Here is a 27,735-nt window from a genome sequence, read left to right on the forward strand (position 1 = left end):
TAAAAACAGGAGTGGTTTTACTGGTGGGGTGGTGGGTGACAACCTTGTGAACTAAGCCTTCGCTTCTTGTCGGAAATTTGATTAAATGCGGCAAAGACTGGCCGACCCGCATGTCTGGGAGTGGAGATTTTTCATTTTTCTTTAATACTCATGTTTAATTTCATGATTGGCTAAAGCTCCAGGTGGCTGCTTAATGTCCAACAGATGGGCCCCTCCGCAAACCCAATTTTCCATTGCAGGCTGATGGCAATAAAAGGAGGGATTTTCACAGTTCCGCAGGCACCCCTCGCATTTCCACTCTCCCAGGGGTAGAGAGAGAGTGAGCAAGACCGCAATGTTATACTTTGTTTTTATTAAAGCATTTGATTGACAGCAAAGGAAGATTTTTCCAGTATTAAACTCTAGGCCCAATTGAACGGGACAAAATACACCAAGCCTTGATTTTGAGCTACTGGGACTGGGTTATACCACCTTTTCTCTTTCTGTCTTTCTATCGTTCTCTCTCTCACTCCTTTTTCTTTTTTTGGGTCTGCTGTGAAGCCAATGGTTCTGTGGTGAGCCACAGGGAGCTGACAGATTGGCCCTTAGGATCTCAAGGCTTCTTTTACAATCAAAACTTGTTAACTCACATTCTTACTTGAGGATTTGGATGGGATGGAGAGAGAAAGAAGGAATCAGAGGAAGGAGGGAGGTGTAGACGGAGAGAGGGGCCTTAGGATGCATCAAAGCCTGGGGTCTTGAGAACACATGTTTGGGCATAAAAGTGTGTGTATGGATTAAGAGTGCTGTAAAACCAAGAAGAACTTATTCTCCTAAGGCCAGTCAAATGAGGAGAGAGAAGCAGCTGCAAAGTCTAACTCCCTCTGTCCTCATTGACCTTCACCATCACTGTCCTCATCCTCTTCCTCACTGTGATATCAAGGGTCAGAGGTCAAAACTGTGGTGCAAACTCAAATTCCCTTAAACCAGATTTGCTTGTAATGTTTTCTTTTTTGTGTGTTCGCAATTGTCAAACTTTGGCGCCAGTGTATATTTTGTATATGTGTGTAAATTTCTCAAACATGGAAGCAGTTATATTGGTATTACTTGAGAACGCTTTTAAATAAAGAAAGCCTGACGAAATCTTACTACATTAGTCATGCTCTACTGTTTTCTGTATAACCCAGCATTAGGAGAGGGCAAATTAGCAGGCCTATTTCAACAATAGCAGCTCAATATTAGGCTCTCCAGCAGGAAACAATTAGCTAAAAGCAGGTATAAGTGGACAGGATCGTGTTTTCTGACTGTAGAAATGTTGACAGAGGGAGCTGGCAGGAACTCAAGTCACAGAAAAGGAGTTTTCTCTCTCCCACAGGTGTGTGTGTGTATGTGTGTGTGTTGCAGAGACGAGACTTAGAGAGCGCTGGAACGGGCCAGCCAGGCTCTTTGGACACCTGTCATTCCATCGTTGCTTTACTGCTTCCCGTCCTGTGGTATTCACAAGACTCCCTGCTGGATCTGTGAAAGCTTTACCAGAAGCCCGAGATATGGACTGATACATAAACACTCTGGCAGAAAGCAAAACAGATCTAATATGAAAAAGACAGCAGAATGGAAGACAAAAACATCTTTATATACTTCAAATCTGTTTGGAATACAATAACTTAAATACCAAAAGACAAAGAATTTTTATTGACAGAATTGTCACATGATCCTTTTAATCTAACTGGCATTTCATTTTTAATGGGTGACCAGTGGTGCCCGTTTTCTGCGATCAGTCCCAGATTTTGGTGTCTTGTCTCCGACTGGAGCTGTCTTTGGGAATGTCCCCGTTTTACAGCACGTTCAAAACAACGATTACTCACACAAACAGAGGGTGCTGCAAACTATACTGATTACTAGTTGTGATTACGTTTAGTACTGATTACTAGTTACTGTAGCCATGAATAATTTAGACGAGAGCAAAGCGCTATTATCATCAGTTATCAAAAGAGACACCATTAATGGATTCAAGGTAGTCACATATTAACTATACACGTCAAAACAATCTGTTTTATAACAAGGCATGATAAGGTAGATCGATTGTTTGCACACAGTAACGTCTGGCTTTCGGTCTCCACTAACGCGGCTGGCTTCCGGTCTCATCTGCGCCCTGGTATTATTTTTAGCTGTACAAAACATCTTGTTTTGCTACTGGATATTGTTAATTGATGTGTCTTACCATAATATTTTAATGTGTTATCTTAATTATGAACACACTAGTTCGTAGTGCAAACAGTTTTACCGTTTACTGCAAGTTGTTATTCTTCTTGATGAACCGGAAGTCTCGTCCATAGGCTTACTTTCGCGTTGAAGAATAAGGTGGATTAAACATTTCTGAAACTTCCCCCGGCACAACTCCGATATGAATATATAATATTATATATTAATATATATATAATATTAAACTAAACAATTACACCCACAGACAAAACATGTTCTGTGGTCAAATTGAGCCTTTCAAAAGCGTACTTGAAATATTATGTTTTTATTTTATAATGTCGTCATTTGTTTACTATTTGGAATAGTTACCTTTTCACAGTGTGATTTTTAGTGAATTGTAATGTAAGGCCTATTAATAAACTAGGGTAAAGATGATCCTCAAACATAATTGTAATTATTAATTATGCTATTAATATATGGAAACAATTAAAAAAAAAAAAAAAAAATATATATATATATATATATATATATATATATACTCGCGTATCCTATTGTCCCATATTTAATTTGTAGATAATCACAAGTGAGATTTTAATGATATTTTGAACACTGAACTAGGAAATGTCCTCAGTTTTCATTTCAGAAATCTGGTCACCTTAAATTTAGACCATATGAAACACTCTGAATCTAAGCAGGAATGACATGAGATATTCATACCCTTTTCCTCTTTAGTATGCAGGTGCTGCTGGTTAGCATATTTAGGGCACGTATTATTCCACTTGGAGAATTTTTCAAGGCTTTGCATTGTTCTTTGTATGAAACCATTCAGATCATTTTAGGGTCTTTCTTTGACAAAACACTCAACAGCATCCAGTATACAGGTCAGTGTGTGGTGCTTTTATTCAGACACTTTTATCCAAAGCAGCTCACATTTCATTCAGGGTATAAATTTTATTGTTTTGTGCATTGTCTTATAATCAAACCTTACTACCTTTCTGGGCTTTGAATGTGTCAGTTGCATTGCTGTCTATGCAGGGCCAGAAAGCTCTCGGATTTAATCGAAAATATCTTAATTTGTGTTCCAAAGATGTACAAAGGTCTTATGGGTTTGGAACGACTTGAGGGTGAATAATTAATGACAGAATTTTTATTTCTTTTTTTTTCTTTCTAAACTGATTTTGAAATCTTGTGTCCCAGACAGTGTCTCCAGTTTTTTGCCATTCAGTTTTTGAACTCTTAACCTTAAACTGTATGAATATTGGACCCGTTTCCATGCAGAAAGTGGTATTGGTGGACCAGTTCTGTTGCTGTGGCAACTAGTCTCTACAGTGCCGTCTCCAGCCACAGGGGATGATGAAGCGCTGTTGATGTTGGATTACAGAAGCAGATGGAGAGGGAAGGAGTGAGTTAAATGATCTGAGAGCACTAGACCGGTTACAGTTCACAGACTCTATATTGAGCGAAATATGGCTGAGCTGAACAGAGGGATCCACTGAGTGTGGGAGACTTTACAAAGAGTTTACTGAGACGAGACCGAGAACAATGCTGGCGGTCCTGGGATAGTGACACTCAGCATTACAGACACAGTTTAGATTACCAAGGTTACTTACTTGGGTTTAGATAACAATACACAATGTTTTGTGCTCCTTGTAAGAATAATTTTCTTACCATATATATAGAATATACACTAAAAGTTTGGGGTCAGTAAGATTTGATAGATTGCTAGGAGGATAGTTGTGAGGGCAGCAATCACAGTTGATTTTAGTGCTTCATTTGTTTTTTCAGTTTTGTCAATTTTAGTGTGTGGCTGTTCAAATTAGCAGGTGCATTACAGGCTTCACAGCATTTCTTGTGTTTTCAAATGGTGTTACACAGCTAATACTGTTAAAACTGTAATTTAACAGTAAATAGACTGAATTAGAAAATGAATTTAAACCCAATAGATAAAGGCCTGTGTTTATAGATTTAAGTCTGCATGGTCAGTGCCAGGTGTGAGCCCGTGAAAAGAATCAATCGCTGGTTGCTTTGGTTTCCTGCATTTAATAAATAATAATAAATAGAGCAGGTCCAGTAGCCTGACAGTTAAAGGGATAGTTCACCCAAAAAATGAAAGTTCTGTTGTTAATTACTCATCCTTATGTTGTTCCAAATACGTAAGACCTTTGTTCATCTTCGGAACACAAGTTAAAGGAGAAGTCCACTTCCAGAACAGCAATTAACAAATAATTTACCCACCCCCTTGTCATCCAAGATGTTTATGTCGTTCTGTCTTCAGTCGTGAAGAAATTATGGTTTTTGAGGAAAGCTTTTCAGGATTTTTCTCCATATAATGGACTTCATTGGTGCCCCGATTTTGAACTTCCAAAACGTAGTTTAAATGCAGCTTCAAAGGGCTCTAAATGATCCCAGCTGAGGAAGAAGGATCTTATCTAGCAAAACGATCGGCCATTTTTTCGAAAAATAAAAATTTTAAGCACAAAAGCTCGTGTAGCACATGCTCTGGGATGTGCGTTCACTTACTATTGAATCATGTCGAAAGGTCATGCGGAACGTAGGAGGAAGTACAGACCCGGTGTTTACAAAGCGAACGCGCAAAGACTAAGAAAGTAAGTAAGTCAAACTTACTTTTGTTAAGTTTGTTAAAAAAGTAAACTTTTGTTTACAAACAAAAAACAACGATGTCGGGCGATTCTGAAGTTGTAGGAGAAAATAACATGAAGTTTTTCAACATACTCTACCTTTTTGAGCCAGAGTACACAGACAATGTACTTGTGGTGATTCGAAGACGTGATTCGTAGTAGTGATGGGAAGTTTGGATCATTTTACCGACTCGTTCAGCAAAATGAACAAATCTTTTTTCGAGTCATTTTGTTCATTTTAGCAAAATCAGCATCACGTGACGGCCCCATTAGATGAACGAACGAGTCGAAAAACCCGAAGACTCGAAACAGGTGAACTAATTCCAGTACGGAACCTGGATGTTGCGCATGCGCGACTGAATGAATCACTCCCTGAGATTACCCTTTCTTCCTGAGTCACATTAAAGATTTGTTCAAAATGAACGAATCGTGCAAGAACGACCCATGGACGTGCATCCCAGAGCCTGTGCTACACAAGCTTTTGTGCTTAAAAAGTATTAAAAAATTATTTTTTGAAAACAATGACCGATCGTTTCACTAGATAAGACCCTTCTTCCTCGGCTGGGATTGTTTAGACCCCCTTGAAGCTGCATTTAAACTGCATTTTGGAAGTTCAAAATCGGGGGAACAAATGAAGCCCATTATATGCAAAAAAATCCTGAAATGCTTCCCTCAAAAACCATAATTCCTTTACGAAGACAGAAAGACATGAACATCTTGGATGACAAGCGGGGAGTAAATTATTTGTAAATTGTTGTTCTGGAAGTGGACTTCTCCTTTAAGATGTTTTGATGAAAACTCTTAAAGCTCTCAGAGCTTTCTGACCCTCAGTAGATCGCAACACAACTACTATGTTGAAGGCCCAGAAAGGTAGTAAGGACATTGTTAAAATAGTCAGTGGTTAAAATAGCAGTGGTTCAAGTCAGTATTTTTGTTTTCTTTGAGTGCAAAAAGTGTTCTCGTAGCTTTATAAAATTGAGGTTGAGCCACATGGAGTGTCCTTACTACCTTTCTGGGTCTTGAACGTATCAGATGCGTTGCTGTCTATGCAGGGTCAGAAAGCTGAGATAATTAAAAATATCTTAATTTGTGTTCCAAAGATGAATGAAAGTCTTACGTGTTTGGAACGACATGAGGGTGAGTAATTAATCCCTTTAAGTACTTACGTTATTGATTTAAAAAAGTAAAAATTTAACAAAAAGTCATAATGGAACAAGGAATAAAAAGTTGGCACACCATAGCTCCAAAGGTAGAAAAATAGTTATAACATGTTTGTAATTTATTAATTGTACTCGGAAGACACTATAGGGCACTATCCTAGGTTGGGTGATGCTGATGACCTATGACAAGCGTTTACATTAGACTTTTGGAAAGGAGGGGTGCTAATACGCAAGTCTCAGACTGCCTGTGTGTATGTTCGAATGTGCGTGAGCACTTGTGGTCAGAGGTAAAGTAGAGGACACTGTCTGCCAACAGCAGTCTACCTGCAGATCTCATCTAGACTGAACTTACAGAACCAGACTTACTACTGACTCCCTTCCCTCTCGTCTTTCAATCTCTCTCTCTGTTACTCTTACAAACCTCTCACAATCTGTCAGATTTCATTTAAGATCTAAAACTCAAGATTTTTCGACCCTGACATATATATAATTTGGTTTAAACAATGTTTTTAAATGTTTAATTGGCATAAATAAATAAAAATAACAATATAACAGTTTAAAAAACAACTCCTTGACATTAATGTTCGCTCGTACTGTAGAAACATGTTCTGATAGCAGAAAAGCCTATTTTTTTGACATGTGACTGAAGTTCAGTGTTGTGCATATAAAATATATGCATCATGCATCAAACCCAAAAGGACCTTTTACTTTTTTTCTTTCACTGATGTTAGTCAAATGTCTTCATCCCTATCTCTTTTTGTATTAAAGTATATCACCTCTATATAAAACAAAAAAGAGGTTATGATGAAATTCACACAGTTTTTGGCTTCTAAATATGAAAATGCAGAAAGGCAGTGTAGTTGTTCGTTATGATGCCGTCCACCAGGAAGTTTATGCCGTTGTAACTTGCACTGCTTATTTACAGCAAATTTACACTAAATGTTCAGTACGCTCCGGCGCTCTTCTTTAAGACGGATGTGATGGGAACGCTCTTTTACTCTCTTTTCTCCTCATCATTAACTTCTTAACGCCGTTTTTCTTTCTCTGTCTTTGTTCTGAAAGAAAAGAAAACAAAGCGATCAGAGAATGAGTAGCTTGTGGGTTAAAGGGTCTTTATACATCTTGTACATCCATTCGTTTTGCAGACACATAAAAACAATTATCTCATTAGATTTTTAAACACATTAGGACACTGATGAGCAGTTGAACTCTGACCGTCATTACCAACAGGTCAGATTTATTCAGGCGTCTGAACTGTAATCAGGACCATCTCAAAGATAGATGTCATTTAGGGAGTCTTACCATAACGTCATCTTTAGTCACAGCTACAGATCCACCTGGTACATATTAATCAGTAGGCACTTCTAGGTGTTTTGCATTACACTGGCACTTAGTATGGAATGTTTTAGTTCATGCTAGCACTTCTTCTATTTGATTAAGTAGCATAAAGTCGGTTCATCTGTCCAGATCAGTACAGAAATGAAAACTTTTAGAGGTTATGATAGCTCTCTGTAAAAAATAATTTATATTACCTTAAACATTTAAACATTTAATTCAATTTACTTGCCTATTTAGGATTTAAAAATAGAATCATGTGTTTAAAAATAATTAGCGCTTTCAGAATGTTAAAAAAAGAAGCAAAGCAAATAAATCTCATGATTTTTGTGTAATTAATGGTGTAACTAATGGTGTAATTTATGGTTTCTTCTTTTCTATTTTTTTATGATACCTATACAGTATGTTATTTATTTATTTATTTTTTTTTTTTGATTTAGCGTTTATAAAGGGGTGCTTGAGCTTTATACCTTTGCGACGTTAGGTGTACATATGACAAAAAATATTTTTTGAGAAAGGCTGATCTATAACAAGAGAGAAATTAATCTTAAATGTAACTCATAACAGAAAAATAAGTGCTTTCAGCTGATAAAACAAAGTCTTTTAAAAGTTTGCTATTAAACACTGACAAATTGCAAGTTTGAGTTCATCAGCTCGCATTAATTGGTTGCAGCCGATGAAATTTGGGTTAATAAATAAATAACCCTCCATCCATGGCCCATCGAATACAGCCATATTATTTCAGTAATAGCATACGAAATACTAGATGAAAGGATGAATCTGGAGTGTTTTCATTAAACTGCGGTGTTTAAAGGGTCTGTTCAGGATTAGTCGTCGTAATGATGATGAGGGCGTTGAAGGTTTTGGTGGAACTCAGGACATACGTGAACTGTGCAGGAAGACATTCAGGTTGTCAGGGGAATAGTCCAGATGTTTCTAGCGTGCTGCACAAACACAGCAGACGCAGAGCAGCCTGTGCAGAGTGTGTTCGTGTCATTTTTGTCTAGAGCTAAATGAATTGCTTGTTTTCATCACAGAGACTCATGTAAACACTTTCGTTTAGAATGCTGTAGATGTTAATTAATGTGGTTGAAGTCAGCATATTAAGAGGTTTGCCGAGTTTCGATGCCAGAGTGATCTGTATTTATGATCTGATGACATCAAGAAATTATGCTATGCATGAATATCTGCTTATCTGTCAAATGCACACTAGGAACGTCACTGGAATATTATGATGAATGGCATTTTTAAAGAGATAGTTCACATGATGGTGAACATTTTGTCTCCCTCAAGTCATTCCAAACTATGGCTTTCATTTTCTTTTTTAGATGATATTTTGAAAAATGTTTTTTTTGTCCATACAATAAAAGTCAATGGGGTCCAATGTTGTTTTATTGTTTAGATTAAATACTTTTTAAAATCGTCATACAGGAAGAGTAAATAAGAAAATGTTTATTTTTGGATGAGCTATTCCTTTAAATCTCAGATAAAGTTTTGAATGACATGAACCATAAACAATGCACTGACCTCTAACCTCTTATTTAACTTATTATTAAACACCTAATTTCTTATAAATGTTAATCAGATTTGATTTCTAACCAACCTGTTGCATGTTTTGACAGCTATGGTTGATCAAGGTACTCACCAGCCGTCTCTGGTTACTAAGGCAGAAGGTGCAGATCTGTCTGGGCTGTGAGTTTTCTGAGTCCGGGCTGGGTGTCGAGCTCTTTGGGAGGTTGTGAAGATGATGATACAAGGCTCCCGAGCTCCTGAGACAAGGCTGGCCATCTCCACACTCCTCTCCAACCAGCAGCACGTTCCCCAGATGCGAGATGTAGCTGGAGGCCAACCGCAGTGTCTCAATTTTAGACAGCTTCCTGTCAGCTGGTTCGGTGGGTATCAGCGTCCTCAAAGCGGTGAACGCCGTGTTCACGCTGTTGGTGCGATCCCGTTCTCGGGCGTTCGCGGCGTTCCGCTGGCGTATCTCGCCGATTTGAGGACGGAGTTCACTGGGAGCCACTACCGGTCGGCAGCCGTACCTTTTGCGAGCGCCCAATTTAAAGGCGCCGTAGCCGTGGCCAGCCATTCGGAAGGACTTGTCGTCAGATCCAGAACCCTCGCTACCATTGTCGTCATCCTCGGAGTGCATGCTGATTTCGGAGCATAAGAAATGACCTGGGGTTGGTCGCACCATCGCAAAAGACATGCTCAGCACCTTACGGGACCACTGGATCTTGCTCTTCGTCCTTGTGCAGAAATCTACTTTGCACAAACACACAAGTGAGCTCAATCCCTATTTCTAATCATGCACCCCAGCAACAAGTCACCCTACTTGAATCTACATGCGAAGTGACAAGCAGTCCTGCTTTAGGGCTCCAACCAATCCAGCGATGCTTGCCCGAGTCACTTCTGACTCACTCATTCATAAGAAATGCTCTTTTCTCCACTGTCATCAGTTATTTGGGCTAACAGCATGCCAAGTCGCCTCCCAGACGTGTGTGTGTGAATGAGTTTGTGAGCTCCAGATCCTTCAGTTCCACGTGTGATTTCAGCTGAGCGTTTCCTTATGCCTTGGATTTATAGTCAGGGGGTGTGGCTGGGGTCCGCTCTCCCTTTAACCACCGTAAATGTGAAATCCAGTGAGCAAGTGGGAGGAATGAGAGAATACGGGGACCTCTCTCTCTTTCTCCCTCTGTCTCTTTCACTCCACATTAGTATTTTTTAAAAACTTGACCCTGAAATACTTCCACTGAAGATTAATCTCTGTGATAGATTGGTTCATTTCTTTCAGTGCATTACTTTTTCTTTATTTCTTTCGCACTGAAATTTCAATTCGATCCATTAACTTTCCATATTTTTTTCTGCGCTCTCTCGCTATTTGTCAAAAACATGAATTGTCAGAGCCAGATGCTCATGAATCAATCCAATCTGAACCTAAATACAGCGTTCAGTCTGTGGACATTAGCCCAGAATGTTTTACCGTTTTCCCTTTTTTTCTCAGAAGTGCAAGATAAAAACTCGCAATTCTAACTTTTTTCTCACAAATGTGAGTTTTTATCTCGCAATTTTTCTTTCTTGCAATTGTGAGTTTACATCTCAGTTTTGACTTTTTCACAGAATTGCAAAAAAAAAATGTTTACACACAAATGCGAGTCTGTATCTCACAATTCTCAGTTTTTTCTTGCAATTGTGAGTTTATGTCACAATTCAGATTTTTTTCTCGCAGTTCTTGCTTTTTTCTCGCAAATTGTGAGTTTACATTTCAGTTCTGACTTTTTTCTCAGAATTGCAAAAACTCGCAATTCTGAGTTTTTTCTCGCAAATGCAAGTTTTCATCTCGCAATTTTCACTTTTTTCTCGCAATTGTGTTTATATCGCAATTCACATTTTTTTCCTCGCAATTCTTCCTTTTTTCTTGCAAATTGTGAGTTTACATCTCAGTTCTGACTTTTTCTCAGAATTGCAAGAATTTTTTTCTCATAAATGCGAGTTTGTATCTCGCAATTCTGACCTTTTTTCTTACAGTTCATACTTTTTTCTCACAATTGTGAGTTTACATCTCAGTTCTGACTTTTTTTTCTGGCAAAAACGAGTATGTGTCTTGCAATTCTGACTTTTTTTCTCACAAAAACGAGTATGTGTCTCGCAATTCTGACTTTTTTCTTGCAGTTCTGACTTTTAGATAGATTGATTCATTCCTTCAGTGTGTTACCTTTTTGTTTATTTCCTGTGGACATTAGCCTAGATCATTTTGCCATTGCAACTTTTCCTCTCACACTTCTGACTTTTTCATTATTCATCAATTCATCATTTTCATCAGTTCTGACTGTTTTCTCACAATTCTTACTTTTTTCTCACAATTGTGAGTTTACATCTCATCTCATTTTCTCACAAATTTACCTTACAGTAATTACTTTTTTCTCGCAGTTGCGAGTGTATATCTCACAATTATGACTTTTTTCTCACAATTCCTACTTTTTTCTCGCAATTGACCCATTGCAAAGACCCACCCAACTTAGTTACTTTTGCTATATCCGACAAACCATGCCGCTCTCATGCTACACATCATGTTCTCACACAGTGAAAAATACATTGTGGAGCAAAGAGAAAACTGACAAAGCTCTGACAGACAAGACAGAACAGGTTACTTTTGGTATGAAACAGTGTCAGCTTTCAAATTTTGTCATTTTCTTAATATAATTCAAACAATAAATACAGTTTTATGGCTCCTTAATGTGTCGTGACAGAACGCTGTAGCGCCTCCATTCAGTCAGCATGTAAACCGATCGTCTTTTCATATTTACTAGTTAAACCATGAAATAAACATGAATGAACATCAGAAGGCATTTTATTTCTAATGCGGAAAGACATCAATACACACCACTTTGTAAGTTTAAGTCCATTGAAGTTAACCTACTCTCCTGTCTCATTTGTTTGTCGGACAAAATGGCGGATTCGGCGTTATGATTGGTCAGATCGCCTATCAATCAAAGGGTCGTTAGTTGATATTTGAAAATCCTGACTTTTTACCTTGCAATTGCAAGTTTTTATCTCACAGTCCTGACTTTTTTCTTGCAATTCTTACTTTTTTCCTCACAATTGTGAGTTTACATCTCAGTTCTGACTTTTTTCTAAGAATTGCAAGATAAAAACTCACAATTCTGACTTTTTTCTTACAAATGCAAGTTTGTATCTCACAATTCTGACTTTTTTCTTGTATTTCTTACTGTTTCCTCGCAATTTCAAGTTTATATCTTGAGTTATCTTTATATTTAGATTGCTTGGTTCATTTCTTTCAGTGCATTCCTTTTTTATTTATTTCACACTAAAATGTCAATTCAGTTCGTTAACTATCCTTTTTTTCTGTGCCTTCTCGCTCTTTGTCAAAAACCTTAATTTTCAGAGCCAGATGCTCATGAATCAATCCATTCTGAACCTAAATACAGCGTTCAGCCTGTGGACATTAGCCCAGATCATTTTGCCTTTGGCACCTCAGTCACAAGAGGCCTGACGAATGATTGCACATAGGATATTATGCAACATTCATAATATAAATTCTTCATAATTCATATTTTTGGTACTTGCGTATGGAGATTGTCCACTAGCAGCTCTAGTGCTGATTAAACAGGAAGTGCCCTGGGCTGGGGAGGGTTTGGACTGTAAGCACATAATGACGCTCATAATGTTTGAGTGGAGGTGATAGGTGGATTGGTTGTTTGAAAAGCTGTATAACTGTCACGGGCACACTGACATTTTCGTTTGCTGTTCTTGTCGAACGTTGCCAAAAATGGTATGTTCTTTATCTAAACATTTTTTCAGCCATTATAGGATCTTAATGCACTTACTTTTACCATCTTGGTCTTTCCTGTTGTACGTTTTGACCGATGTAACTATGAAAAATAAATATTTTTGGACTTAAAGTTTAAAGTGCTGCAAATAAAGAGCTAAAGTTAACTAAAGTTAAAGGATTGAGCATGAACTTACATTGAAACTTCTTTGAAATCATCTTTTTACGTTTTAACATTGTCATTAGGCATCAACTGATATGTGTTTTTCAGGATTGATACTGATTATTTCGGATCCAGTAGGCCGATAACTAATATTTTGAACCAATATATATGTATGGTGTAAAAAAAAAACTAAATTAAGATTACAAGGGCTCTGAAAACTTTTCAATTCTTTTAAATTATTTTATCAGCAAATTGGTTTTGAAAATGACAGAGACCGATAACAATAAAAATGCCTTATATCGACATCAATAATCGGTCAGGAAGATAATCGGTCAGCCCCTGGATTGTTTTAGAATGAGACAAGATACACTAAGACCACAAAATATATGATAAATTAATAACAGCAGGCCGGTCCCCACAATGTCAAAAACTTCAGGTTTTACTATCCTTGTGGGGACATTTGGTCCCCACAATGTAGCAAAAACAAGTACACACACACACACACACACACAGATAACTTGTGTGCATCAGTATGAACAAACTTAGAAACTTGCATTAGCTCATTGCATTAATGCTGAGTATTCTGAAACTTGATGTCTATAAATCAGAGCAGATCGGTAGTTTGTTCTTCTCTACATCTGATTATCATTACTTTGTCTGGAACATTTGTGGTAAAATGTCATCCCAGCATTAAGTGCCCTTCTCCTTGTGCCCTTTGTAGTTGAACTCTTCTGGCATCGGTCGGTGAGCTGTCAAAATCCATCACTAATCCTTTGCTTAGGGCTGCAGACGGTCGTTATGGATGTCTGCCGGATGTACGTCCAGTCAACTATCGGGGGACTCCGCTGTCTAGCCGTAGTTGGGGACAGGCCAGCAGGCAGCAACCACGCCTGACAGGACAGGGCCTCTGCAGCTGGCTCATTTAGTGTAAGAGGAGATGGATTTAGGGGTGGAGGGAGAGAGAGAGAGGGAAAGAGAGGCCCTATCAGCGGTCTCATTTTAACCTGCATATCGCTGTACGTGTCACGCAACAGGTCTAATTAGTAATGAATTGTGACCTCATCAGTTAGATGTATAGACAGGGGCGGTTTCTGCGAAATGGGGCAATGCTGTTTAGAGTAGGTCACATAAGCTCAACCCCTCAGTCCAAATCGGAGAAATAATTTGGCATCTATCTCATCTCTCCACTGCTGACTGGTAATTGCCTTTCTGTGGCCTTGCCTCTGACTTCCAACCCCTCTATTTCAGGAGCAGAAATGAAGTCAGTCTTCACTGAAATTCCATGCCGTAATCGTCCCGTTCCTTGGAAGCCAAAGAATTCAGACGGCAAAGCAGGTCAGTGGGGTTTTGAGATGGAAAAAGTGAACCGTTTAGAAACTTCTGGAATTCTGTGCCCTTCAGAGCTTTTCTGACAAATCTTACCCTACAGAACCATGATCAAACAGTGCTAATATAATATAATGTAATTATAATATATTATAGTTGAATTAAATTTTCTCTTTAGGTTTATATATCTAACATTTAAGGAAGCCTGTTTCCACCACTGAATAAAAATTAAAAAAAAATGTAATTGCCGCTTTTTATCTTAGAATTCTGACCTTTTTCTCTTGCAATTCTGACTTTTTTCTTACAACTGTGAGTTTATGTGCTGCAGTTCTGACTTTTTTCTAGCAGTTCTGACTTTTTTCTCAGAATTGAGGCAGAAACTCAATGAGAAATAAACTCGCAATTGCGAAATAAGCTCGCAATGTATCTTGCAATTCTGACTTTTTTCTGGCAATTGTGAGTTTACATCTCGAAATTTTGACTTTTTCTTAATTGCGAGATCAAAACTCGCAGATCTGATTATTTCTCTCAAATGTGAGTTGGTATCTCAAAATTTTGACTTTTTTCATGCAGTTCTTACTCTTTTCTCACAATTGCGAGTTTACATCTCGCAGTGCTCAGTTTTTTCTTAGAATTGTGAGATAAAAACTTGCAATTCTGACTATTTCTCGCAAATGCGAGTTTGTATCTCGCGATCCTGATTTTTTTTTCTCGCAAATGCAAGTTTGTATCTCACAATGGTGAATTTTCTTCTTGCAATTGCAAGTTTATTTCTCGCAATTCTGATCTTTTCTCACAAATGCAAGTGTTTATTTAGCAGTTCTGACATATTTTTGCAATTGTGAGTTTATATCTTGCAATTCTTTTTTCTTGCAATTGCGAGTTTACATCTCACAGTTATGACTTTTTCTTAGAATTGCGAGATAAAAACTTAAAAATCTGACTATTTCTCTCAAATGTGAGTTGGTATCTCAAAATTCAGACTTTTTTCTTGCAATTGCGAGTTCACATCGCAGTGGTAATTTTTTCCTCAGAACTGAGATAACTCACATTTCTGACTTTTTCTTTCAAATGCAAGCTTGTATCTTGCAATTCTGACTTTTTTTCACTATTGCGAGGTTATATCTCACAGTTCTGACTTTTTTCTTGCAATTGCAAATTTACATCTCACAGTTCTGACTTTCTTTGAATTGCGAGATAAAAACTCGCAATTGTACGTTATATCAAGTCCAGTTCTGAGGGGGGAAATATGTTATGCATTATATATACTTTTTAACTTGGAATTGTAAGTTTATATCTCACAATTGTGAGAAAAAAAAGTTAAGATTGCGAGTTTGTATCATGCAGTTCTGAGATTTTTTTCACAGAATTGCATAATGTAAACTCGCCATTACAAAAAAAATCAAAGAAAATCAAGGCCTTTATACTTGAAAATATATAGTACACTATATATATTAGGAAGGAGGTCCTTTGCAAAAGGATTTGGGGGTCTGTGGCCCCTGCCATCATCTTGTGACAGATTTCCCTAAAACCCTATTAGTCAACAGGAATTTTCTCCCACACTGGAGTGTGTCACTCAGAATAAGTCATTACAAGTGAACCATGAGACATGTTGCTTTACTCACACTGTGTAACCCAAAGAAGGAGTGTAGTTGGTGGTGTGGCAGGTACTGGAGGGGGGTAAGTCAAGGCATTATCTTTGAAGTTTGCCTTGTAAAGCAGGCAGCTGGTGAGGGCAATCCCACTGCGGCTCTTCAGCCTGGGCTTGTAAAATCCACCTCCGCCCCTTCTAACAGGAGCCCTGGGACTAACCTGTGGCCCCGCTAACAATGGCTCACTGCTAATTTAGTGACTCTTTTAAATTCAAAGCATTCTCCTCTTTGTTCGCTCTTCATTGTGGGAACACTTCATATATCTGATCCAGGTGCCACACCAGAACAAAATTAAAACATCTGCTCATCATCAAGGATGCAACCACTTTACTAATTTGCAGATTCACACTTTTTTTTATTTTTGTGAAATATGTATATATATAATTATTATTATTAAATATATTTTAACTATACAAAGGTGTTTCAGGAAATTTATTTTAAAAATATTATTTTTACATTATTTACTGTTACATTTGTTTAAATTACACAGTTTAAAACTACACTGAAAACAGTCAGGAGTAATTTAGTTTATATCTCAGAAAAAAAAAAAAAATTCTATGTTACACATATATATTTATTGTATATATTTACATATGTGTTAAAGGAGAAGTCCACTTCCAGAACAATAATTTACAGATAATGTACTCACCCCCTTGTCATCCAAGATGTTTGTGTCTTTCTTTCTTCAGTCGTAAAGAAATTATGTTTTTGAGGAAAACATTTCAGCATTTTTCTCCATATAATTGACTGATATGGTGCCCCGATTTTTTACTTCCAAAATGCAGTTTAAATGCGGCTCCAAATGATCCCAAATGCAGTTGTAAAGCATCCCAGCCGAGAAAGAAGGGTCTTATCTTGCATACCAATTGGTTATTTTAATAAAAATAATACAATTTATATACTTACTCTGCCTGGACTGTTTTTGTTCCAGTTCATGACAGTTATGTCGAAAAACTCCCATCTCGTGTTCTCCCTCAACTTCAAAATCGTCCTATATCGCTGTTTTACCTTTTTTGTTAAGGGTGTTTGATCTTCTTTGCACGTTCACTTTGCAAAGACTGGGTTGGTACTTCTGCAGTGATGATTTTGAAATTATTTTTGAAGTTGAGGGAGAAAATACGATTGGAGTTTTTCGATATACCCTAACTGTCTTGAGTCAGAATACACAGAGTTTAGGGAAAAAGAGGCAAGACGAGCGTTTGAGATTAAAAAGTATTTAAATTGTATTATTTTAATGAAAATAACCGATCGTTTCATTAGATAAGACCTTTCTTCCTCAGCTGGGATCAATTACAGCCGCATTTGGGATCATTAGAAGCTGCATTTAAACTGTATTTCGGAAGTTCAAAATCGGGGCACCATATCAGTCCATTATATGGAGAAAAATCCTGAAATGTTTTCCTAAAAAAACACAATTTCTTTACGACTGAAGAAAGAAAGACTTGAACATCTTGACAAGGGGGTGAGTACATTATCTTTGTTTTGGAAGTGGACTTCTCCTTTAATGAATGATTTAATAATAATAGATATTTTTTTATCAGAAATACACCTAAAAGCCAAATGTTTTTATTGGTACAGTATTAGGTGTAATTTCTTTTAAGTGGATCAGACATTTCCTTGAAATAGTTTCTGATAATGAATAAAAATGTAAGATTTTGCAGGCTTTAGTAGAGAAAAATCACACATTTACACGCGCAAGTACTTCTCAAGGGGGTCGCTTGCTTGGCAGGAAATTTGCAATTTGCAGCTATTATTTTTTATTAATGGTGATTACCCTGCGACATTGCCGATTCCTGTTCGTCCAAGGCAGAATGTCAGAGTGCACGAAGTCACATATGTTTTCATTACAACATTTACCAGCATGGTCCATGACATATGTTGATTACATTACACATTAGGTTTGAAATGTGTTCATTACATAACAGTGTGTATCAGTGATTCACAGAAAACATGAGTAACGGTGATTGTACAGCCTTGACTGTCTGTCCTCCGCATTTGTCTTTAATTTAAATTCGAATCAAATTAGATGCATAATACAATGTAGCCAAAAGATAGTCGTGATTATACATAAAAGACACCTGCTTAGCTCAGTAGCGGCCAGAAACACACAGACATCTCGAACATATCTGAACGGAAATGGACCTTAAATGGAAACTGGAGGTTTTCCTTTGCCGCTCATTTCATCGTGGACCGTTTCCAACACCGTTTCATCTCCATCAACATTGCACGCCCCACTTTGCTGCTTGTGGTCATTTGTAATGTAAGCAGTAGCTAACTGGCTGCTTATATCATCTTTTGCAGTAAGACCAATGAGCTCATTTTTTTGGCTGTACGGTCCTGTTAATGTAGATTAGGGCCCAAAAACCAGTCATCCGTTTTGGGTGTGGGTGAGTACATGCAGATGGATTTTTAGAACAAATATTTGCTGGAAACTCTCAGGGCTCCATTATGTATGGTGTAAAAAACAAGAATTGAGTATAATGTACAATTGTGTCTGCTTTATCCTCAAGCATTGGCTCGGGTTGTTTCTTTTCTTTATAGTGTTTGGCAAAATTGCTCGACTATAGTGGCCAGATCAGGAATAATATGAAAACGCTTATTGCAGGCCATAAAATGTTCAAATGATTTACAAAATGGCCTCGGTAAATTTGGCTTCGAAGCTTTATAGTAAATTGTCAATAAAATGTATGAACTTTCAAATGGGCTTTTTGAAGCCTAACAGGAAGTTTTTGCTGTTCGTTTATGATGGTGCTTTAGTACGTTTGATCATGCGGTCGATTCATAATTTAAACTGATTCCTGTGTGTGTGTGTTCGCAGAGTTCGAAGGATCCATAGGACATATGCTTGTCATTATCCATTGAGGAAAAGCTCTGAGTGAGTGTAAGGGAAATCCACAAGGCATATATCAGTCATAGACTGGCGGAACATTTGCCCTCACACGTCCTTTTTCAAAATGTACGTTCTCAATTGCATCCAAAAACAAATAATTGCGGTCACTCCGCCATCTGAAATGAATTGCCAAATTGCCCTCTTAATGCTGCCTCATTTCAGATGGATTTGTGTTGCTGAGTTATGCCTGAAACCGGCCCGAGACAGAGAGGGGATATCAGCACTTCATCAGCACCACAAGAAAACTTTTTTAGTTTCATCAGTGCTGGATACGTCATCGTGGGATGATAATGGATGAACTGGACTCTTTACTGGTAATCTGTAATGATGCAGTGTGGGATGAAGCTGACAGTTACAATTTTAAGGTGTTTTGATGAACAGTGTGGGCTGAGACATGATATGAATGGAAGAAATTGTAACACTCAGTATGGTGCCTGTAGGTTGTAGTTACAAGATCTAACCTGTTTGTTTACTCTTGAATATGCATGTGAATTGGCTGCTCCAGCTAGAATATATATATATATACACTACCGTTCAAAAGTGTGGGGTCAGAAAGAATTGTAATAGTCTTTAAAGAAGTCTCTTATGCTCATCAAGGCTGCATTTATTTGATTAAAAATATAGAAAAAAAAAACAGTAATATTGCAAAATGTTTTTACAATATAAAATAATGTTTTTTATTTTAACATACTTTAAAATAGAATTTATTCCTGTGATGAAAAGCTGAATTTTTATCAGCTGTTACTCCAGTCTTAAGTGTCACATGATCCTTCAGAAATCATTCTAATATGCGGATTTATTATTAGAATGATCAGTGTTGGATAATATGAACAGTTGTGCTGCCAAATATTTTTTGGAACCTGTGATTTTTTTTTTTTTCAGGATTCTTTCATGAATAACAAGTTTAAAAAGTACAGTGTTTATTCAAAATATAAATATTTTATAACAATGTAAATTATTTATTATTAACTTTTAATAAACTTTTAATTATTAACTTAATACATCCTTGGTGAATAAAAGTATTAATTTCTTAAAAAAAAAAAAAAAAAAAGAAACAATAAAAATGTACTGACCCCAAACTTTTGAACGGTAGTGTATATATATATATATGTATTGTTGGTGTAAGTTGATGTAAAGAAGTGCATTTTATGACAATATTGTTGTCAGATTGTTGTTATCATTTAAAGGGACAGTTCACCCAAAAATGTAAATACTGTCATTAATTACTCACCCTCATGTTGTTCCAAACCTTTAAGACCTTCGTTTATCTTCGTTTATTATTACCCTGCATAGACAGCAATGCAACTAGGGCTGGGCGATAAATCGATAGCGATAATTATCGTGCGATATCCTCGATAAACGATAACAAATGTTTAATAAATGTTCGATGTAATGTTTATGCGACAAAGGCGGAACGAATGCATCGGATCAAAGTTTAAATGGCGGCATGGCGCAAACTTACTAGAGCCGATGTGTTCACCCGCTGAGGAGTCTGGGTTCACTAAACAGCGCCAGTGTGAAGCGCTTGAATGCAGTGAAGAACGCAAATGACTCGGTTTAAAGCCAGATGAAACAGCGCTAACAAAAAGGAGAAACACTGTGCGCAACGACACCATCAGAAGGCTTTTTAATCTACAAATCGTCATCATTTACCATAGATTTACTGTAGTAGCACTAACTGCACAGTGGTGTTGTGTCAGAAATGTGGATATATTTGTGTCAAATTTTATTATATTAATGTAGACATGTATTAAATGTACTGAAGAAGGATTAATGGAATATAATATGCGTACGCTATAGCGTTATAGCGTTTATGCATTTATACTAAATGTATTTAGACTGCTGTTAGGAACCATATTACATTTTTACCATGGTATTGAGGTGCTATATTTGTGGTTTTAACTAGTATTACCATGATATATGGATGATACTATGGAAGAGCAATGGTTAATTAAAAAAAATATTATTTATTAAATCTCACCATATAAAAATGAGGTTGCTACAATTTTTACAGATATTACTGATAATGAATATAAATCTACATCTGCATCCTAACTCAAGCTACTATCAAATGTGCATTTCTATGAGACCAAAAAAAATATAGTATTATTAATATTATTAGGCAACACAAACCTGTTTCTTGATTTGAAACAATATTACTCATTAAAACATGCAGAACTAAGAAATTATTTTTTTCTATTAAGATATTTATTTTAAGGAAAAATTATTGGAAAAAGTGTAAAGAATTCCAAAAACATTAAGTGTCATGTTTTGACCATAAAGAATAGTTTAAAGCTACAATTAACCGTCTGGTTTTTAAAATTTTCACATTGTAGCAAAAATCTGCCTTTAAAAATTTGACATTTATCGTGATAATTATTGATATCCCCTGATATGAAAAAAAAAAATTATCGTTATACGTTTTTGGCCATATCGCTCAGCCCTAAATGCAACTGACATGTTCAAATCCCAGAAAGGTAGTAAGGACATCGTTAAAATAGTCCATGTGACATCAGAGGTTCAACTGTAATCTTATGAATCTATGAGAATACTTTTTGTGTGCAAAGAAAACAAAAATAACAACTGTATTCAACAGTTTCTTTTCTTCCGTGTCAGCCTTCAATGTTTTCAGATTTGTGCTTTGTTTATGAGCAGAGGACTTTTGCTTTCTTTGCACAGAAAAAGTATTCTTGTAGCTTTGTTTAATTAAGGTCAGATGGACTATTGTAACAATGTCCTTACTACCTAACGTGTCAGTTGTGTTGGTGTCTGTGCAGGCTCAGAAAATATCTTATTTTTTTGTGCTCCGAAGATGATCGAAGGTCTTATAGGTTTGGAATGACATGAGGGTGAGTAATTAATGACGGAATTTTCATTTTTAAGTGAACTATCCCTTTAAATTTGAATGTATTATTGATGAATAATTGATTTTTTTCCCATTCAGGTAAATGGAAGCTGTAATTGAATTTCTGGAAATAGCCCCCTGGAGAAGACCAAATGGGTACAAAGTGGACTGACTAAATGAAACAGGATTTTGGTCTGGGTTTTTGAGGTGTTTATAAAGAGGTGAGTGACAAAGATCATATAAAAAATATTTCACATCCTCACTTATCTCACGATATCTGGATACCTCATTCATCATTTAGATTATCCATGATTATGGAAAGTTTTCATTTCATAACTATTTTCTTTACTGAGATGTAACTCGCTTAATCAGATGTGCAGTTTTTCCTCAAGATGGGTTGGAATGGTGCCTTGTTGATTTAACCTTTGCCCTGAAACCGTCTTCCAAGAGCATCATGAATAAGTTCAGCTGAAAAGTCCTCGCGGCAGCCTGCAGAGATTACAAATCACACAAATGTGTTTGTAATGGCTGTAAAATAGAAAATAAATGCAGGGAAAAGGCAGTTTACAGCTCAAATCCTCTGTACGCTTGATGAAATACAATAAATTACAGCCAAAAAACCCTGCTTCTCTCTGCACTGGAACTTGAAAAATATTTTTATTCGTCTTTTTTTTTTTAAGAAGTGAAGTTCTTATTTTATATTTAAGCGTTGCCTGGTTATCTTTAGAGGGAGGAGGAGAGGAAAAGCTTTAGGACTGAACTGAGCATGTTTCAAGACTTTTAATTTCTACAACTTCCACTCAGGCACTGATTAGTCCAGTTCCAAATCTTTCAATGCCGCCCCTCAGGAATGTGCTTGGTATATGCTTCATGGTGTAAGATGTTTTACTTACAACAACACTGCGTTTTTATGGCCTGCCAGACAGCAAAATTAAAGGGTTTTTTTTTAGGCTTTCCCCCAGAACAGCAACCATACTGATATACTGTATCTGATGTACTGTACTGTTTTAGACTAAAGGGAAAAACGGCCTTAACAAAGACGTAATATATTTAAAATGCTTCATTTCATGCTAAGTATAGTTCTAATCTGTTAACATATTTACTTGTGCACAATGCACATTTGTTAGTATTAAGCCTAAAATGTGTTATAATGTCACTATTGAAAACTGTATGATCTGTATGATCTTTGAATAATATGGCCTTTAAATGCAAGATATTTGCATTTACCTAAAATATACGTGCAATAGTTCCACTTTAGCACAATAAAATATACTTCAGTATATCTTTAGTTGGATTTCAGCACTACTGGAATGCACAATTAAGTACAAAATTAGTTGTTCAAATTTAGCAGACTTTAAGTAAGGTGGATGCCACCTTATTGGGACAATAAAGCCCTCCCTACACCTACCCTAACCCTAAACGAATATTTCATTTTCAACTTTTCGAATATTTCCTTCATTTTTATTGAAAATAAATGCCTTTCTGATGTGATATGAGATTTGAAAAGGAAGAAAAAAAATGTTTGCCAAAGGCGGGTTTGAACCCGGGTTGATAGCATCAAAAAGACTTTGGGTTAACACTTTACCCTCTGCCCCATTGGAGCTGATGATTAACAGCCGTCTTTTGTATTGTTGACTACACCAATCACACGTTGGTGGGTGGAGTTAGTGTAAATAGCCTCTGCCAACAAGGCGGGCTGTTTGCACTTAGTGTAAATAGACACTCCATTTTTTTTAATGTTTTTTTTTTTTTTAAATTGTAATCATATATTTTGTCTTTTGACCAAAATATCTTTTTGTTTTTTTTTTATCATGGTATTTTGTCATGGATATTCATTAGTTTTGGTCAATTTTACTCTGATTAAATCTTAAACTAATTGTAATCAACATATAAGTTTAGTTAATGAAAAAAACATGTTAGTTTATGAGTGCAAAATTAAACTATTAAAATATTAATTTAAACAATGCTTAACAAAAGGCCAAAACCTGGAAACACGTTGGTGGGCGGAGTTAGTGTAAATAGCCTCTGCCAACAAGTCGGGCTGTTTGCACTTAGTGTAAATAGACACTACATTGTTTTACTTTTTTTTTTTTTTAATTGTAATAATATATTTTGTCTTTTGACCGAAATATTCTTTTATTTTTTTTATCATGTTAATAATAAGTTCTGAAATAAGTTCTGTGATTAAAGGCGCTACCTAGCCTGTATGGGACAACCTCACAACAACGTCATGCCAAACAGGTAAACTCTAGTCACTAGTCCGCTCAAAGATTTATTGTCATGATGCACATTTATCGTCTTGTCTAATCACTGACAAAATCAGAAACCTTTTGTTAACTAACTTTTTTGTCTGTAATTTCATTAACGAGACTGGTTTATCTGTGCATGACAACTGAAATGCTCGACTTTTAAATTTCTCCTTTATATACAATAGGTGAGCAGAGAGATTGTAAGCTTGGAATATATTTCCAGCCGTCAGGTTCACTCTGAAGTCATGAGCTAAGTGGCCTCAGAGCCTTTCAAAGCTCCGGTTCTGTGACTCTGGATATGCTTAGTTTCATTCACCGAGCCGATGCTAGAACTGACAGAGGATGGAGGCTCTTTCAGCCAGTGAAATGTGCTTCTGCCACTTTTGTCTACTGTGCTCATAAAGTTCAACCGTATATGCGTGGACAGAGGTTCCTTGTGAAAAACAAGATGGCCATGCAGAGCTTTGCCAAAAGAAACATAAGTAGACAGAAAAGCGTGCACAAGCCTGAGGAACATTCTTCTCCTCATGGCAGATCCATCATTTTTGAGTTCCACATGGTTTGTGTCTGAAACGTTATGCAGTGTATTATAATGTGTTGGGTTTGTGGAGTTTGTTTAACTTTTCTTCTCCCTCTCTGAACCTGATATGCTCCTTTATTGCTGATTGACTTGTCTGATATGATCCATTTCTTACCTTTTATGTGAGTTGGTGTTGTAATGCTATCTTAAGCAAATAATGCCACACAAAAATCATTCAGTAAATTAGTAGGATTGCTTTATATAGATTGAAAATATGTCAGATGTTGTGTTCAGAATGGTATATATACAACACAGTGTTACTATCTATAAAAACTGAGACTTTTGATCATGTGTGGTATTTTTCTTTCACATTTATGCAGAGAATTTGAAGATACAGAATGCTCTGTTTGAACCCACATACATGTGGTTTTCATGTCAGCAATGTTTAATATCACTGAAAATGTATTATGCTGAATAATTTAGATGCATGGAAATGCAACTCCCTGCCAAAACAGCTTTCCATCTTATTTTTCACTCAAGTATGGTGTAGATAGTAATATCTGACTTGGCTTTACACAATAGCAAACCCCAATGTAGCACCTTCTGCTTTAGAAAAGCACTTGTTTAATCAGTATTGCGTGATTCAGAAGTGAGATTTAACAGTGACTGGATGCATAGACGTATATTACATAGATATACATTGCTTTTATTATTGAAACCTCTCTAGATGAGATATGGCCTGAATAAACATTGTTTTTTTTCTGTTTCCTTCCTTTCAGATGAGTGATTTTTTTCCAGATATACTCAGATGAACTCTCAACTACTGCCACTGTGCCAGGATTATGGGCCTCTTTTAAGGTGTGTTTTATTATTAAATCATTTATTTTGGACTTGATATGATTTTAGCTGATGAATAGCCCCTCTCTATCTTTTGAGGCAAGTCCAAAGGATTTTTAAAAAATCTTATATAAATAAATGAATTCCCTTGGGAAATAGAGTAATGCTGGATGAAGCATAAGGACAAGGTTGTGATTTCTCACATGCACTTCACTTGGAGAAAAATAGGGAGAGATTTGTTATAAAGTCAAAGTGTAAAAGCACTACTGTAAGAGCAGGTGCTGTAGTGTTTCCTGTGTAATTCATTTTCTTATGAGGATACCCACTCAAGCCACTTTAGCTGTCAAATACTGGCCATGGCAGGCGTAGTAAAGCAGCTCTTCCTGCTTCCTTTCCTTGATTACCCTTTTCTCTCTCTCTCTTCACCTCCTTCATAACCGTACGTTGATTTATCCCTCCCTCGTTCTTAAGCGTCAGCTGTGTATTGACCTTCAGCACAACAGGAAACCCCTAGAGTGCCATGAACCAGAAAGCCAGAGTCCTCAGCTGGAAAGCACATAAATGGATAGTTAACCTGAAATTAAATGAAAAATTCTGTCATTATTTACTCACCATCATGCTTTCTTTCCTCTGTTGAAAACAAAATTTGAATGTCTGAGCTGCTCTCTTCCATGCAGCTCCTTCTTAGTCCATAAAGAGCAGAAACACTCCATAAAATGATTACAAAAGTAGTCCATGTGACTCTAGCTAGATTATAAGTCTTCTGAGACCATATATTTGTGTGGTGATCAGACTGAAGTTTACAGAAAATCTTGCTTGACAGCCGTGGTCATGGCTGCCGTTCGCCAAGCCATTCGCTTAAATGGAAAATGCAACTTATTACTAACTATAAATAACTTGTTCTCCAGTTTAGAATGACAAGACATGAGGATAGGTAGATAATGACAGAGTTTTTATTTTTCTGTGATCTGTCCCTCAGACTTAGTGGTTTAGAATTAAAGGGATGATGTGTATGACTTTCTTCTTTCAGATGAATACAATCAGCGTTATATTAAAAAATGTCCTGGCTCTTCCAAGCTTTTTAATGGCAGTGAATGGATGTTGATATTCAATAGTTCAATAGAAGTCCAAAAAAGCGCATCCATCCATCATAAAAACTACTGCACATGGCATTAATAAAGGCGTTCTGAAGCAAACTGATGTGTTTTTGTAAGAAAAATATTCATATTTAAAACTGTATAAACTGTAATCTCTAGCTGGCGCTAACTGTCATGCACCTGTTTACAAAAGAGTGGTGTTCCAGCAGATGACATAGGACGTAGGCGTAGCATAAGCTCCAGTAAGAATATGCTAGTCTTGTGAGAAACAAGTTTTGTTTACAGGAGCAAAGGAAGCAAAGTTTCCTTTGTTTAGCAAACAAACAGTTAGCAGAAGCTAGAGATTACAGTTTATAAAGTTTTAAATATGGATATTGTTCTTACAAAAATGCATCGATTCGCTTCACCGATTTGACTTCAAAATCTCAACACCCATTCACTGCTATTATAAAGCTTGGAAGTGCCAGGATGTTTTTTTAAAGAGGTCATTGGATGCCCATTATCCACAAGTTGATATGATGCTTTAGGGTCTTAATGAGAAGTCTATGACATACTTTAATTAAAATTTCATAAAATTTTTTACCATGTCAAAATCAGCCCTTTTTAGAGCGAGCCATTCTGTTGCATGTTCCTTTAATTGCTAATGAGCTCTGCTCACCCCGCCCCTATCTTCTGTGGGGTGACAATCCATAATGTTTACTTTAGCCATATTTAGCCGTGAAACTTGCAAACTAGCACATTATTAAGAAAGGCAATTTGCAAATATAATATACTTTATACTTTATAATATAATTTGGTTAAAAATTCTCAATGGTTTTGTAAAACAACACTCTTTTTACCTTGCCAAAATCAGCTCTGCAAAAATCACTCCATTCTAAGGGGATTGTTCCTTTAAATGCAAATGAGCTCTGCTCACCCCGCCCCTCTCTTCTCTCTGTGGAGTGACGATCCTGTTTACTTTACACATTTAGCCACGTTTACCTGCTAAACTTACTAACCTCATCCCTACATCCCTGCTCTGGCATCGAAACAGTGGAGGTCGGACTGAGACAGCTGATCTGAGCATCTGAGAATGGCTCGATTTGAAAAAGGGGATATTATTTTTACAGATTAATTAAAAACCACTGCATGGATTTTTATCATTATAGGGTTGATTTGTACATACACTGCCAACACACATTAATGTTCAAACAACATGCTAAGTGAACTTAGCATCTGATGACCCCTTTAATGTAACTCTGATTATATTCGTCTGAAAGAAGAAAGTCATATACACCTAGGTTGGTTGACGGTGAGTAAATCATGGGGTAATTTTCAATTTTGGGTGAACTATCCCTTTAAGAATCTTGTTGTTTTCTATTGTAGTTTGCATGAACATTGCACCTCAATAAATCTCCTAACTTGAGAGCTAGGCAGGCCATTTTACACTCTTTTGGGATGTGCAGAATGACCGTGAAATTAATCCCTGGTCCTCCTAGTATAAAACACATGCTTGACAAGTGGATTACTACCAACAGATGGCATTGGACTAGTTTTGCTCCCAAACATCACAAA

At 36.7% G+C, this 27,735-nt stretch overlaps 1 protein-coding gene and 1 long non-coding RNA gene across 2 annotated transcripts; one reads left to right on the top strand and one right to left on the bottom strand.

The window, feature by feature from the left end:
• Positions 1 to 6,033: 6,033 nt before the first annotated feature.
• scxb (scleraxis bHLH transcription factor b) lies at positions 6,034 to 9,849 on the bottom strand. The gene is made up of 2 exons (XM_051130666.1): positions 8,961 to 9,849; positions 6,034 to 7,035 (listed from the first exon to the last, which is right to left on the bottom strand). The coding sequence occupies exons 1-2, from the start codon at positions 9,519 to 9,521 to the stop codon at positions 6,997 to 6,999; spliced, it is 600 nt and encodes a 199-aa protein (XP_050986623.1). The 5' UTR covers positions 9,522 to 9,849; the 3' UTR covers positions 6,034 to 6,996.
• An 8,713-nt stretch (positions 9,850 to 18,562) lies between these two features.
• Positions 18,563 to 25,105, top strand: LOC127178038 (uncharacterized). Its single transcript, XR_007829285.1, has 4 exons — positions 18,563 to 18,699; positions 18,796 to 18,947; positions 21,578 to 21,699; positions 25,027 to 25,105. It is a non-coding gene; the product is annotated as an uncharacterized LOC127178038 (long non-coding RNA).
• Positions 25,106 to 27,735: the final 2,630 nt, after the last annotated feature.

This window comes from Labeo rohita, chromosome 16 (assembly GCF_022985175.1).
Source record: "Labeo rohita strain BAU-BD-2019 chromosome 16, IGBB_LRoh.1.0, whole genome shotgun sequence".
NCBI lineage: Eukaryota > Metazoa > Chordata > Actinopteri > Cypriniformes > Cyprinidae > Labeo > Labeo rohita.